At 39.8% G+C, this 16,912-nt stretch overlaps 2 protein-coding genes across 7 annotated transcripts in view; one reads left to right on the plus strand and one right to left on the minus strand.

Moving 5' to 3' along the window:
- rbfox3a (RNA binding fox-1 homolog 3a) overlaps positions 1-16,912 on the minus strand; it is an 836,552-nt gene that overhangs the window by 799,148 nt on the left and 20,492 nt on the right. The window lies entirely within an intron of this gene.
- Positions 2,978-12,448, plus strand: LOC307025426 (uncharacterized protein). Its single transcript, XM_079660080.1, has 9 exons — positions 2,978-5,541; positions 5,784-5,908; positions 7,256-7,392; positions 7,527-7,620; positions 8,139-8,250; positions 8,505-8,728; positions 8,841-9,006; positions 9,102-9,229; positions 9,415-12,448. Exons 1-9 carry the CDS (start codon positions 5,313-5,315, stop codon positions 9,730-9,732), a joined length of 1,533 nt encoding a protein of 510 aa, XP_079516206.1. The 5' UTR covers positions 2,978-5,312; the 3' UTR covers positions 9,733-12,448.

Below are 16,912 nucleotides of genomic sequence, written 5' to 3' on the forward strand. Positions count from 1 at the left end.
GTTTTGTTCACAAGTTGTTTAGTTGGTTTACCTTATTTTTTTCTTCAAAAGAACCAATAAGAGTACCCTTAAAAGACCGGGTCGATAAGCGGTATCGATAAAAGTAGTAATGAAGCTCAGCGCAAGTTCAGGCAGGAAGACCTATCACTTTGTATTGCGCGTCATGGCAATACTCGCTCCCTTCACTAAATGATAGGGAGCGCCACTCCTCAGCTAACCTATCACTTCCCTCCGTTCACAAGCCTAATCATCGCACCTGTTAATCCCTCTATATATGCTCTCCCCTTTTCCATCAGCTGTCTTCCAGGTGTCAACGTGCAAGCAGCAGCAGGGCTTCGTCCCAGCTCCGGGTATTTATTCATCAGCTCCGCAGTCTTGCGGATTAAGCTACAGGGGGCGTTCCCCAGTTGGCTAGCGGTTCTAGCCGGCCACCCCGCAAACCTGGATGCGGAAGAAAAAGACAAGGATACTGAGCTCCACGGAAGTTCCTCCGGCTTAATGGAAATGGGCTACTTCAGGCTAACAATTGACACACGCCTTCAGTCTCTCGAGAGGGCATCACTGGCATCAGGGCCGCTCAAATGCGGCGCTTCCGGCCTTCACGCGGAACGGGCCCTCATTGCTTGCGAAGCTTCACCCACTTCCGGCTTCCACCACAAACCCTCTTGCAGGCAGGCAGGGCTCAAGCTACATCTCATCGAAGCTACTTCTCCTTCCGGCTCAGTAGCAGTACTGGTCTCTAAGTGCGTCTTAGGTGGCAAGCAGGTAGTGATGGCGAGATGAAGCCTTATGAAGCTTTGAAGCTTTCCAGCCAATTGGTTCGCAAAGGGTTCATCTCATGAGGCTTCATCATGGGCTTCATTTGAACATAAACCCCCTGTTGGTCAAAGCGTGTAAAACAGGCAAATTGGAAATCTCAACAGTTGCGCTCTATCTCATACCGAGTTCCCAATGAGTAAAGCCTTAGAATAACTCTAAACAACGGATATAAAATCCTATTTTCATGTTAACAATATTGTTTTCATTCCAGTTGAACGATTGTGATTGAAAAGCCTATAGGAGGCTGGTAAACATTGCAAAGAGGGATTCGTATTCCTTAATATTATTCATAAACTTAACCACGTTGTAGCCTGAGAAGGCTAAACCATATCAGGAATACATTTATTAACTGCATTATCTCATTTAGCTGTAGCTTCTATAAGCAAACCCTGCGGTCGTGGGTCGGCTGCTTTCCAGCGAGCCACAGCCCACACGCTGAATCTACCCAAAAACACTGGATATATCTAATCTGCATTTATTCATTTATTTATTCATGTTTTATTCCGACATTTATTTATGCTTGTATCTATTTATACTTATGACATTTTCCGACCTCTATATAAGTGAGGGTCTGAGCGCTTTTAATTCCATCGTGTCACCAGCGGACCCGGGTACAGGAGGGGTAATATGGTTCTTGTTATACATCCATGGGTATCATGAGCGTTGTGGCTCAACGGTTCAAATGATCCGAATCGCTTCCCGAAGCAGTCACGTGGTATCGACAGGCAGCGAGGTTCGTTCGTCATCGATGACGTCACTGGCCCAAAACGATACAAGCCTCGATACATGCTTCACAAAAAGGTTCGGGGATTACTCGACACACGCTCCGAAGCCTCGGCGCAATACGTAACGGGTGTAACGCGTTACAGCATGGAGTCATGCAGTTCGGGTAACTACTACCCGTCACAATGCTCAGTAAGTACCGCTGTTTCAAGCTTCAACACAGCCACGGATGCTGCCCATCCGTGTTTTTGGGGAGTTTCTTTCAGGGAGAAAGAGAAGCTCATGTAAGAGGATAGAAGACAGTCTAATCACACAACCAGCACATCAGCATCTACGTCTCACCGTGGCGTAATTAAACTGCTAATTAAGCTAGTCCCATACCAGGGCTCGACAGTAACGGTTGCCAGGTTGCCATTGGCAACCATTTGGAAAATGTCAACCACTTCTTGGACTTTGGTTGCCATCAGTGGCAACCAGTTTTTAACATAAGAAATAAGGACAGCAAAACGGCACCCCAAAATAGATAAATGTGCATATTCGTTTTTAAGAGTGATATTTAATTGTTGTGACCAGTCGGAACCTGATACTTAAATTGCACGTGCATTGGCGTGAATACGGAGCCAGAAAGCGATGCACGTTTACTCGCGTGCGCGGTGCGCCGTGTGTTTGTTTTACAACAAAATGGCGAAGCAAAAATAAGTTGCTTGACTGCGTGATAAAAAGCTCAGCCAACACCTCAACTTCTCCAATGAATGTTCAAGTGATTCAACTGATGGAGCGTAAGGTAAAACCCGAACGAAAAACAAAGAGGAATGTTTTCCATTCACTTCCGGTAAAAGTTCCTTCAAAATAAGAGTCCCGATCTTATTACTACCAAAATAAAAGTGCAAAACGAAACTTTACCATAGAAAATAGTTGCATTAAATTATAATCACTTCTATAAAAAGGTAACACATCTTAAATATAGTTAGACATATTAAAGGTAATTTACAGCATCAATAATTAATATCAAATGTTCAACTACGAATGGTTTTCATTTATTTAACATTAGAAATGTATTAGTCTGGCCAATCCAAGACTTCAATGCTGAAGGGGCAATGGGTCTATGGTGGGGGTCAGCACAAAGGTCAAGAAAACCCACATTTGAAAGGGAGACAACGGATGATCAAGAAACTGGTGACTTGCTCAATTCATTTGTGAGGGATCTATGAAGAACAGGACAACAGCAGCACTACTGGTATTTTGTATACCAGCAATTGAGGGTGGACAAGTTTACTACCACTTAGGTTCAAATAAGTGCGTTTATTACTTATTGTAAAGCATTTGAACATTCTTGTGTCACATGTTCATTATTAAGTTGATGTATAACTGTATAGCATCTTAATTATTTAAAATATAAGGTATCAAAAAAAAAAGGGCAACCGTATTTCCAGTTGGCAACCAAAAGCAGATGCCTGGTTGCCAGCCTGGCAACCACTTTTAAAAGTTAGCGATGAGCCCTGCCTATATCATGGGTCATGTCTCAGCATTTACCTAAGCAAATATTATTTCATGCTGCTCATATTGCACTCATATATTTGGTTTCATGCTCACATGGCTACGTTAAGCAGGGTACGATATTCATGCATCATTGTACTCAAGCTAACAGCCGCATTACATTGTCTACATCTCCCTCTTCGCCGGGCATCGGCTCGTGCCGGATATCCAAGATCTCTCCAGCTTACCTCTGGTAAACATGCATATAACTGGTGGTGGTGTCTTAAGAGTTTTTCAGGGCTCGTTCAGGATAGGTGCAGCAAACCTGCCGCAATCAAGGTAATTGTTCCTCTTCCCTACAACAACCGCTTCTCATCCTACATTCGTCCGAACCCCAGTGCCGTGCTGGCTATCCAAAGGTCTCTCCAACCTTCAAATTGGTACGTATGCATATAACTGGTGGTGGTTCTTAGCATGTCAGCACGTATATTCGCCCCGCGGCTCATGTTTATCCTTGCATGTCTAACCATGTACGTCCAGGTTGTAACCTTCGGGTCTGTATAAAATGTGTCCCTGCGAAGTCAGGTTGCCCCGTACGTCCGGGTTGCCCTGTACGTCCAGGATGCCCCGTTCGTCCGGGATGCCCCGTACGTCCGGGAAGCCCTGTATGTCCAGGACGCCCTGTATGTCCAGGATGCCCTGTACGTCCAGGAAGCCCTGTACGTCCAGGGAGGATGCCTAGGAGGCATCAGTATGTCTAAATCCCCACATGTATTAACCTCTCATTTCATCCATAGATTTCCACTGCATCCCACAAGGTAAGATTTCTTCACGTTCAGTACTTCATACTTTCACTTCTTTTGGGGGTTCATCGGAAACGGTTCTTCCCTTCCCGAATGACATCCTACAAAACCTGGGCCTAATCGCCAAACACCATTTCATTCACTTGTTATAAACTGTCATCATTATGTTTCATTTATATAATGTGACCCGATAATAAACATGTATTCCATACATCACGTCTCTCCTGATTGAAATGAAGCTCAGCGCAAGTTCAGGCAGGAAGACCTATCACTTTGTATTGCGCGTCATGGCAATACTCGCTCCCTTCACTAAATGATAGGGAGCGCCACTCCTCAGCTAACCTATCACTTCCCTCCGTTCACAAGCCTAATCATCGCACCTGTTAATCCCTCTATATATGCTCTCCCCTTTTCCATCAGCTGTCTTCCAGGTGTCAACGTGCAACCCTCCTTCACCCCTTCGCCTCCTGCTTCCAACTCAGGGCCAAGCCCAACCTTCTCCCTTCCAACCGGACCTAACCACTTATCACCACCACCAGTGTCTAGACCCGGGGGGGTTCATCGGAAACGGTTCTTCCCTTCCCGAATGACATCCTACAAAACCTGGGCCTAATCGCCAAACACCATTTCATTCACTTGTTATAAACTGTCATCATTATGTTTCATTTATATAATGTGACCCGATAATACACATGTATTCCATACATCACGTCTCTCCTGATTGAACTACCGTTAAAACCTTTACGATACACACACTCATCCCCACACACACACACACACACACACACACACACACACATACATACACACACACACACACACACACACACACACACACACACACACACACACACACACACACACACACACACACACACACACACACACACACACACACACACACACACACGCTCTTCTGTTACAATAAAACACTTTCAATGCAAATCCTTATGGCTGATTTGGCTTGATTCTAAGTGAACGGGTCGGGAATGTAATCTTTTTTTAAAATAATGTTATGTTATATAAAATACTTTAGTTTTGCATAACATAACATTATTTACATATTAACTTTTTCCAATGAAAAAATACATTTTAAAAATGTGTTTGAATGTAAATGTTTTGTGAAAAACAAGTGACTTATTCTAATGGAACCACGATTTGTGAGAGGTGAATAACACAACTGCACTACATATTGATTTCATTGATAGTAATAAAAGGGACAAACTATGTACAAACAAAAAATCTGGATTTTGGGGTTTCTGAAAATTGTTGAATAATTAAACATGCACTGGGTCAAATTTACCCAGAAATATTATTGTTGTTATAGAAAAACTAATACAACAGGAGGGTTAAAAGAAAGTAATTGTTTCTCTATTGTTAGGGAACTCAGCCTTCCTATGCATCATTATTCATTGCATAAATAATAATGATATTGCTGTATTACTCAGGCTGCTGTGCAGTCAGTTTTGGGGTAAACATGTTGAAGTAAAGATGGACTTGATTTCAGTTTTCTGGTTTTTCTTTACAAATATACAAAATACTGTATTTCATCACAACTCTTATTTTGTCTTCACAGTTGCCAAGAGATTTGACATTCCCACCTTGGACTTAAAAGTCTTTGATGTAACAAAGACTGAAGTTGATGAGGAGGTGTTTGAGTTTCTAATACAGAAACAAGACCTTGGTATCCTGGAGATTTGTTTGCCTCAAGATCCAAATGGTGAGTTTCTTTCCATCTTGGAGCCCCATATTTATCCATAACACTCAAATGTATCTGCTGATTTGTTTTTTCTCATTACAATCATATTTATTTTTCCTTAACTTAAATTAGTAGTGGGGATTATCTTATGTGAATATTTTGCATTCCAGGTACAATTAAAAACAACTATTTGAGTAATAATAGACATTTCCACTTAAATTGTGTTGTCAATCACACCAGATTTCTGTTAACATGATTTCCAGATTCGTTAAGCTCCTCTGCAAGCGCCTCCGTTACAAGCTACAGCGATGTGGACTCTGATGACACCATCATACTGCAGCGTAGTCCTGCTTCTACAAAGAGAGAAGAGGATAGTCGTTTAGCCAAAGTAAGCTCTGCAGATTTCATTACAGTCTGAAAGTTTAAACAAACTTGAAAATGTAGTGATAAATGACAGATGAATGAAAGTTGTGAAATAATGATTATTAGTGTTTTTTTTAGGGCCGGGACTCGATTAAACAAATTAATCTAATTAATTACAGGCTTTGTAATTAATTAATCGCAATTAATCGCATTTTTAATCACATATACATATTTGACCTGAGAACAGTGAGAAGCAATTTTTTTCACATTGATTTTAGTATACCATTGAATAATGACTGAATACATAAGCTTAAGCAACAAAACATTGTTTATTTTTTTCAAGCTGGTCCTTAACCAAGACCAACAGAAAAGTGCAATTTTTACCATAAAGTGTAGCAATAGCATATTTAGGAATATAGTAAATTTCAGAGATTCAGGTAGCCTATAGGTAGGTAGACCTTCTGTAAACTATAACACTTTGTTTTTTAAGTATAACACAATACTTTCAAGTACATTCAGAACATTGGAAACCCTGACTATTAGAAAACATCTCTCTGTTGCTTCAGAGGCCATAACAGACTTTGTTGATTTACCAACAGTTGATTTAAAAAATCTAATCAATTTCAGTCCAACTCTCTCAATAACCTTGGCCAAAACAATAAACAGTTCAACATAAAGTGCAAGTTGCACCAACAACATAATAAATAGTTCAACATAAAGTGTACTGTACCATTTAAAATAAAATAAAAAAGTGCCAGTGATTGACCTCAATCCCTCCTATTCTTCCAATATCCTGATGAAAAATAAAATCTCTCTGTTGCATAGGCCACTGTTTGATCAACGCGAATTGGGTGTGGGTCCTTGTACTCCGAGTCGGGCTAACGTCCACGCTAGCTTCCACGCTAGCTGCTATAGGTTTTGCATTGAGGTGATACTTGAGGCTTGATGTGCTGCGGTGATATGCAAATTCCTTTTTGCATAATTTGCAAACAACCGTGCTCTTATTGACGCTTCCATCCGTCCGTTTTTTAAAACAAAATGTCCCATCCACGGGGCCAACCAAAGCGGTCTCATCAGCTTGTTCGTTCATGTTTGACTATTGTTCACTGTGGTTTGTTGGTGTTTGAAGTCATTAACGTTAGTTGATGCTCCAGTATAATCGGTACCCCTGAAACTCATCCAGTGAGAAACGTTCCGCGGTGCAAAAATAAGTGCGATTAAAATGCGTTAATCTTTTTAACGCGTTAATTTTTGTGTTATTAATTAATCTTAATTAACGCGTTAAAGTCCCGGCCCTAGTTTTTTTACACTTGATATTTTATGACTGTTTTAAACCATTCAGTGTGTTCTTTTTATTATTACTTCCACTAAGATGATTGAAGACATTCCGAAGAACAAACCTGGTGGAGAGAGGATCATCAATGAGTATGCTCGGACTAAAAGTCTAACAGATGCCAGGAGACGCAATATGGTCAAGATATTGGTTGCACAAATGACAAGTCATCATGGGTATGTTTTCATAAAATCATAACATACCTACACACCAAGGACACTTTTATTGACTTGATATGGTGAAGTACAACAGCCTTCTTTTACAGAAGTTGTGTGTTTGTGTCTCACGCTGTGTGTGTCTGTGTCTGTAGGACAAGTCCTTCAAGGCGTGTTAAAGAGGAATACGCAAAGGGCATCACTTCCTTGTTCCCAAACCTGGCCGATCCTAGGAGCAAGTTTGGCTTTGTAAGTACATTAGAAACTAGGTGTCGCACAATTCTCTGGGACTTTTGCTTTCCGTCCTCAAAATGTAAATGTGGAAATTATTACACTGTTGGGAGATGTTTCCAGTTCAGCTAAAGAGTATGGAGGTTATTTCCTATCTTTATTCAAGAGCGTGCTCTTTCAATTTGAGAGCATAATTTCTTGATTTCACGTTCAGATTTTGTATTTCTTTCCCTCAAACCCTGTCCTCCACACTCCAAATAGTGCCTGCTTGCACTTAGATTTGCTCTGCTCCTGCTCAAACACTTGCACTGAAATCAATAAATTATGCTTTCAAATTGAAAGACCACACTCTTGAATAAAGATAGGGAATAACCTCCATAAAAGAGCTATTAACATTTCTGTATGCCCACCATATCTGTCATCTCTCCTAAAGCTTTCCTTAAATGGTATTAATGCCCAGTTCAGTGTGTAGTTTTAAGCAGATAACAACTATATTTAACCTGCTCATCAAACTGAATTACACCCTTTTACTTTAGGAGCATTATTACAATGCGGAAGATGGTAGTGGGTACCTGGCATGGAGACTGAAATTTGTTCAAAAGGGAGCATCAGAGGGACAAAAGAAGACCCTGCGTCAGTCACTAACAGGTATGTGATTGGTATTGTAGGTGGATAGTAAATCTAATTTATAACACATGATTGGAGAATAATTTAATGTATACTCTTGTTTTTCTAAATCTTGTACTCTTTTGTAGTTTGTATTTATTCTTAGTTTGTATTTATTCTGTTTCTGTATCAAATTAATTTACTTTCATCTGATGACATAACTTAAAACTAAATGTCATATGTATGTAAAGAGCAGTCAAACACAGCATTCAGTAAACATTCCACCTCTGTTACAGGTGGTCCAAAAGCTGATAGAGGCCCTTTCACAGAGGCAAACTGTCTAACCACTGAAAGCCTGTGTTGCGAGGCTATCGCACTGATGAAGCACTCAGCTGATGAAGCAATTGTCAAGGAGAAGATGAAGCAGACCTTCACATATCGCCAAAAGATGCTTCATGACCCAGTCAAGTCTTCTGAAATATTCACTGCGTTTCCAAGATTCCTAGACATACCAGGAATGGTATGTGGATCTTTGACTGCTTTATTACTATTCTACAAAAGCCTGGTTAGGGATGTTAAATCTTTCGTGACCCTTATGTCTACTTTTCTGTCTTATTCCATCTTGTCTGCAGATTGAATCGGACTTTAATCTTCTGTATGGTGATGTCACCTCTGCAAAGTTCCTGGAAAAGTGGCCAACTGTATACAAGAAGAAAGTCCTTGACCAAAGCCGTGGCCTCACACAGACAGGCGACCTTCTGGTTCAAAATGCTGGATCCACAACAGAAGTGGAAAATGGTACAATGGAATAATATTTTTTTTCTCATTGAACGGATAATTAGATTTAAGGCCAAATGGAATGACTATTTACACATTTGTACTTGTTTTTTCAGGATGGGACAGCGATATGTCATCCCTTATGGTCCTTGTGCACCTTCTGCCACCGTCAACTCAGGGCCGCAAGAGACCAGGGAAGCTCTCAGCCAGACAAGCCAGTGAGCATCTTGTGAAGTTTCTCAAGGTGAGGTAACAGTTCAATGAAATTAAAAGAAATTTTACTGTTTAGTCCACATTCATAATCCTGAGAATTTTAAGTTCATAAATCAAGGTAAGATAAGGTATTTGTGTAATTTTAAATGCATCTTCTTAAACAGTTTGTGAATCGTTTATTATTTTAATAAGGCTAACTAAGTTCTTCTGTCACAGACTGGGACCAGCATTCAGGGGCATCTGGACAGCATCATGGAGAGCCGTCAACCCTATCTGCTTGCTGTGGGGACCCAGAGCAGTGTGATTCACAAGTACTTCATTGTGATTGACAAACACGCAATACCATGTAAGTCACCAGACTGTCTTGCCTGTATTGATCAGCTTTTCAAAGCTCATTTCGTCTTTGGTACCTCCTACAACCAGGATCTGGTGAATGTGTGCAACTTCTTGCAAACCACGATTTATGAAATCGATGTGGAAAACACTAAGGTGAATCCTAGGGTTGCAGAGTTGAGGGCTCGGATGCTGAATTGAGTCGATACTGAGATTGTTTTGAGGGCTCTAATATTGTATTGAGCTAACACTGAAATGTTGTGTTTTATTTGCAAAAGCTCCCAGGCAAATTCTAATTCCCTGATAAAACACTTCAAGCTAATCCACGGACATTGTTCAGGTAAAACACTTTGCCTTAAATGCGGTCAGGCTGGTTGTTCTCAAGTTTATGGCACTTTTTCCGGGTTTAGAAAGCATCTCAATAAAACACACACACCTTGTTTTGATCCTGGTGAAGGCCCCTCTACAGCTGAAGATTTGGCATTTTGATGATTTGCCATCAATAACTACCCCTTCTGACTCAGTCCTTCTTGATAAGAGTCTCGTAGACAGTTGCGCAGCAACAGTAGCTGAACTTAAAGTGGCAGGTGTAGGTGAAACCACCATTAATTCTTTGGTCATTTCGATGGAAGAGATTGTTTATGATATCCACAATCAAGCAAAAGAGTCTGTAAAAAAGTGTTTATCTTTACAAGAGCCTCACAAAAGTGAAATTGAGTGTAAAATCGATCAGTGTTTTGAAAAAATGGAAAATCCTTTTGGTGTATTAAATTCAGAAAGTAAGAGAAGGCAATATTTTACAGAGAAGTGGGGAAGGGTAGACCCAGTGGAATATGTTCTTGGGACAAGATTTGATACCCTGCGCAATCGGACTACTGGAGGTTATGAACAGGTTGTTGTTACTGATACATTTGTTTACATCCCAATTTTGAAAACATTACAGTTCATTTACAAACACCCTAATATAAAGGAGATGCTGCAGACTGAAACCATTTCAAAAGAAGATGTCCTTCATGATTTTTGTAATGGAGATTTTTTTAAGAGTCATGCTCTTTTTTCAAAACAGAAACATGCATTTCAGATTCAGCTTTTCTATGACGATTTTGAAACTGCAAATCCTCTAGGATCAAAACGGGGAATACATAAATTGGGAGCAATCTATTTTACGCTGCAAAATATTTCTCCAAAATACAACTCAATTCTCCTTAATATTCATTTGGTTGCTTTGTTTCATGCCCAAGACTAAAAACTTATGGCTTTTCTAAAATCCTTGATCCACTTGTGCAAGATATTCAAATACTTGAGAGGGATGGAATTATGGTTCACTTGTTTGATCAGCCAGTGTATGGAATATTGTCCAAGTAACAGGTGACAACCTTGGTCTCCACTGTTTGTTTGGTTTTGTTGAATCATTCAATGCCAGATATTGTTGCCGCTTTTGTCTCGCTGAGAAAGAGGACTTTCAGACAGTCTTTGATGAAGATTCACCTAAGATAGTTATGCGAACTGAAACACTTCATGAAGAACATTGCCGACAAATGGAGACAAATCCAACTCTTCCATATGTGATGGGTGTTAAACGTTCTTGCTCTCTAAATTCCTTGCAGTACTTCAGTATATGTACAAATTTCTCTGTCGATATCATGCATGATATCTTGGAGGGAGTGGCACAGTATGAAATGAAACTGCTAATACTTCACTTGATAGACAATGGCACCACATCAAAGGAAGTTGAGAGAAGAATTAAGAGCTTTAACTATGGTTACATGGAGCAAAACAACAAACCTCCTGTAGTAAAGTTGACAGAGGGCTCAAATGACTTGGGGTTAAATGCCATCCAATCCTGGTGTTTACTTCGCAATCTACCGCTTATCTTTGGAGACTTAATTTCTCCAAATGATCAACACTGGTATTTGCTACTACTCTTGCTTCAAATAGTGAACATTGTATTTTCTCCAAAGTTAACAAAGGGAATTACTGTTGACTTGATCGCAGAACATCACAGATTGTTCAAGCACGTGTTTCCAAACAAGAGGCTGCTACCAAAACATCATTTTATGTTGCATTACCCTACATGTATTCGTAAAATTGGTCCAATTTTGCATAGCTGGTGCATGCGCTATGAAGCAAAGCACAACTTCTTTAAAAAACAATTAAAAAGCTTCAAAAATATAACTAAAACATTGGCCAAGAAACACCAAAGTCACATAGCTTACAGTTGGCAGACATTTGACCCAAACAGAGTAATTTTCGGTCCAAGTAAAATGTTATCTTTACATGTAATAGAATGGGGCTGTGAGATAGCTGAGACTCTTCAGATACCAATTGACACCAAGGTTTTGAATGCTAGATGGGCCAAACACCATGGAAATATGTATCGATCAAGTTTAGTTGTGTGTGTTAAAGTCCAAAGTGAGATGCCAGTTTTTCACAAAATCCACAATGGTATTGTACATGATGAGAGATTATTGTTGGTTACTTTTGTTCTTCAAACCATGTGTCTTGATGAGCATTTTAATGCATTTAAAGTTGTGTGTACAACAGACGGACCTCATGTGGTGGATGTCAAATAACTTTTCTGTTACAAAGCATTTGATATACAGATGTCATACAGTTGTGATGATGCAAGTTCGTTTATTGTTCCATACTGTTTCCTGTGATTAAACAAAGATGCATAGGAAGCCCTTTATAATCCAGATGTATACTGGTGCAGTGATTTTTTTGTTGAGTGAACCCTTGCAGCTTACTTCAGGGTCATACATCACTGCATCACTCACAAAAATATTGATGTTTTTATTTTCATCGATTGAAGGTGTTTTTTTCCAAATATGATATACAGTATGCTGATGATACAATTTTGTTTTATGTTGGAAATAGTCAGCTGTGATTTAAAAAATGTACATGTCTTGAAGGTGAACAGGGGCCAACATTTTAATTTCCATTTTTACTGAGGCCTCCCTCTATATATCTTTAAATCTGTACATTTACAAAGGGATTTACATTGTGTTATGTCTTGCACATGATAATAAATTGGGCTTTGAAAAGCACTTTGGTTTATTGACATTTTTTATTGTAAAGATCATTATGGTTCACTTATTGTATTCTGAGTGAAATTACCTTCTATTTGGAGTGAAATTAACTTCTATTTGGAGTCAAATTACCTTCTATTTGGAGTGAAATTAACTTCTATTTGGAGTGAAATTAACTTCTATTTGGAGTGAAATTACCTTCTATTTAGAGTGAAATTAACTTCTATTTGGTGTTAATTTACCTTCTATTTGGAGTGAAATGACGTTCGATTGGGAGTAAAATTACCTTCTATTATGAGTAAAATGGCAGTAGAGTTGTTTTTAATATACACTACATAGAGTAAATAACCATTAAGCAGAGTAAAATCCAAGCACATAATAGTGTAAAATGAACTCTAAAAATACAACTCTGAACAAAGAGTACATTTTACTCTATATAGGTTGGGACCAAATGTTATATTTTTAGAGTAAAATGTTCTTCAATTTGAGTCAATTTTACTCAGAGAAATTATGTATATTGTTGTGGGAATGGAAAGATAAATGAAAGAAGGCGGATATATCCACTTCACAGGTATTTTTATTATAACATTTATTATTTATTATTATTATAAAAAAATGTTGTGTGTCGAAATGAAAGACAGCCCACACACCTATCAATCATCAAACCGTGAGGTCTTAATTCATTACGTGTTGATTTCTATCAACGGGGGAGTACTTCAGGAAAGTCGAGGGGGGGAGGGGGGGGGGGGGGGGGGGCTAGTGGAGTACTTTGTGACGTTGTGATCAGCTGTTTTAGCGCAGTTCTCCAGTGAAGGGGGGGGTCTCCCTCCGCAGCCGTTGGCGTAGTTTTGGCACAATGCCGTTGTACAGACCGACGTTAACAGCAGCCCTGTCTTTGCACACGGAGACCGACTCTGTCGTCCGGTGATCTAACCGCCTTCTGGAAAAGCTTCACAAGTACGTCGGTACGCAAATGAGCAAAAGTATTCTCCGTCTGGACTTCCTGCAACAACACCATGCCGTTATCTTGATTCTGATTGGCCAGAAGACATTATCAAAGATGTTCTATTGAGAAGACGATCACGACAAAAGTTTTCAAAACCGTTTCTGGTCTTCGGTATTTCCAGACAAGTGGGTACCGAAATCAATTTTACTAACTGCTGTCTGTGCAATTCTCGGCGCGAGTTGGCAGACTTTATTTTGCTTACTTTATCATAATTTTTCATGGTGGGGCAAAGCCATTTCTTTGTATGGGTGTAGCCTACCCCAGCCATACCCTGGCGCTGCCACTGGTGGGATGTATGGGGCGGGCCATTCTGCACATGCGTTAAATGCGTTAAATATTTTAACGCAATAAATTCAAAAAATTAATTACCGCCGTTAACGCGATAATTTTGATAGCATTAGTTTTAATGTGTGCATAGGTACAAATGTGTTTGTTAATTGTGTGTGTATATATATATATATATATAGGTAGGCTATATAGGTATATACATATTTGTATATCTTTGTTCTTGTATTCAGGATTGTGGGAAACGGTATTTCGATCTCTCTGTCTGTACACACAAACTGAAAGATTTACAATAAAGTTGACTTTGAGTTTGACACTCACACTTGTATCCCAATCCACACTCATTCACCTCCTAAGGTCATTTTTATTTAAATTAATGTTCCTTTTGTCACAATCAGAAGCTGCTGCACTATCATTACCCTCCTCTAACTACTCCATCAACATGTTTACGTCTGCTTTTATTGATGATTTTTTTTTTAAAGTCCTCCGATAGACATGCCCGATTAAAGCTGAAACTATAAGTTGATAAGACAATTGTTTACCAACTGAAAATAATAAATAACCCTTTCTTTATTATAACTAAGGCTTTTAAGTTCTAAGAGGCAAGATACTTACTTTTGAATATATTTGGATTTTTCTGTGTTCATTAATGACTTGATAAGTGATTACCATTTAGATACAGTATGGGACATTTCCTCTGGCTCCCTCAGGTGCTGCTCTGGCAGATTGTGGGACCTCAAGCTAATGCTTCCTGATTGGACAACAGGGGGTTTCAGCTTTGACACACAACAGCAATTCAGTGGAGTGGCACCACAAACCTTTAGTCAGTCTGACGAGGGCAGGAGCCAGGTGACTAAATGTTAAATGCCATGAGAGTGTAGAGTAGGTGGAAGCTTCAAGTATTCCAGTGAGTCCTTCATATTTAATTGTACATACAGTAGTTTGTATTACTTTTAAGATGCATTCTCTTTGTTGTATATATTGTAGTGGTTTCAATTGGTAAATCATGATTAATCCCAGGTTTAAAATATTATTATTATTTTTGTATGTTGCTGTGTTTGCTGGACCACGTTTGAAATGGCCAACCATTTTCTTACACTTAGCTAAAGCATTGACAAACCTGTCATGGAGAGCCGCTCTGACTGCCCTCCGTATATTGTGCACTACACAGGGAAGATGCTCATATCGTACCATTCTTGCTGCCGCCATCACATTGCGAGCACTATCTGACAGTCGTGACCTTGACCACTATCTCACACTCCTGGTCTTCATCAATGTTGATAGGTCTACAGTCCATGGTGATCCATGTAGTGGTTGCTTTGGTTAAGATAGCTATTGTTGCTTTGTTGAAAGACATTCTGCCAGTGTAGTCTGACAAACAGATTCTGAATAATGGGCAAAGCTAGCATCTTTTGTAACATTGGCAAAGATGTGTCTTGCCCCAAGATGGAACTATAGATGTGTTGTGTTTCGGTGGAAACGTGTGCATCTCGAAGGGCCAAAAAAAGCTCAACACTGGTAAATGCGCACACAAGTTTCATCTAAAGTTCCACCTGGAAGTTTTAATAAATGAATTTTCCGTTGAACACATTTGAGGCTATCTCCTGAATATTTGTGCTATCTGCGTTTGCCATGTTACCATACAGGTAAAAATCCACACAGAATTACTGTAGGAAGTTTGGGTCAGATTTGGTTAGCTCCATCCACAACTGCTTTTGTGTGACATTTTGTTTAAAGATTTATACAAAAATCCACATTATGTCCAAAAGAAAGCTGAAACTACTTTAATTAGTTTTTACTGTATATTTGTCATTGGTTTAACCCATGATCCCACTTACACATTTAACAATACAAGTTAAACATACACATGTAAAAATGACAGAAGGACTGATATCACACCACTGACCAGAGAACAATAAAATCTCACCTCTAAGCAGCCGTTCGCCTGGTGTCAGACACACAAACACACACAAGCACAGAAAGAGGAAATTGAACTGGAGCTCGAAATGGTTAAATTGAATGGACTTTTTATAGCACTGATATTACTCCATTCCATCTCACGCAAGACTCCCCCCCCCCCCCCCCACACAATTATCTATACTCTCTTTTTCTATATAAGAGGGGTCACCTGTCCTTTCCCATAGCTGTCAACTCTCAGGCCCTCTACAGCAATCTGACGACCCCCTGTACTCCCTCCTCCTCACTCGTCTTTCTCACTCTCTGTGTCTCGCTCGGCTGTCAGATTCATGAGGGTGATTGGAGGTGAGCCGGTGGATCGGTGGAAAAAAAGAAAGGAGGGGGAGAATGAGGATGGAGATAGAGGAGGAAGAGGAGAAAACTGGGTGATACCAGATCAGCTCTTTTATACACAATGACAGGGTAGGTCTAAATAAAGACCCACTATATTAGACTGAGTCAAAAGGGGAAATAAAGGAGTAAGATATAGGAGTGTGTAAGATACAGGGAGGACAGAAAAGAAGCAAAGAAAGACTGTCTTGTACAACGGTTCGATGACTCTCTGTCTAAGGATTTGAGGTCAGGCCCTCATGTCAGAAGGGGAATTGTCCTTGTCTGAACCGGTCACTGTGCCATATTATTGACTAGATGATGGAAGCATTATTTGAAGGAAAGAGACCAATCATTTGGTGTTAAAAGAGCACTTAAAGGTGGGTTAGGTAAGTTTAAGAAACCGGCTCGAGATACACATGTTGTTTTGTTCCATGGAATGCTCTTAACATCCCGATAGCAATGAATATCTTAAGTGCTTTGACAAAAAAATCTATGGAAGCCGTAGTACTGTAAAAAGCACGACCAATCATCTGAGCCGACCCGGATAAAATAACTGGATGGCCTACCTGCCTGTCAGCCTTCCATCTGTGCACAAACTTATCTCGTGCCCTCATTGGGCATGTGCACATTCGTGTGTGTTGGAGGAGGGGCTCTGTAAGGAAGTGGCAGATTTTTTCCAGCTGTGTATTTTCAAATTCTAGCGCACTCGAGCTGGTTTCTCCAAAATAACCTACCCCACCTTTAAAACTATCCCTTCAACATGGGCTGAGGA

The sequence above is a fragment of the Notothenia rossii genome (genome assembly GCF_949606895.1).
Source record: "Notothenia rossii genome assembly, chromosome: 11".
NCBI lineage: Eukaryota > Metazoa > Chordata > Actinopteri > Perciformes > Nototheniidae > Notothenia > Notothenia rossii.

Bases quoted from the DNA above. Each gene is read 5' to 3' on its own strand.
- LOC307025426 (XM_079660080.1), top strand. From the start codon at position 5,313: ATGGACTTGATTTCAGTTTTCTGGTTTTTCTTTACAAATATACAAAAT. The intron at 5,909-7,255 runs GTAAGCTCTGCA...ACTTCCACTAAG, and splicing joins AGGATAGTCGTTTAGCCAAA to ATGATTGAAGACATTCCGAA. The intron at 8,729-8,840 runs GTATGTGGATCT...TCTTGTCTGCAG, and splicing joins TCCTAGACATACCAGGAATG to ATTGAATCGGACTTTAATCT.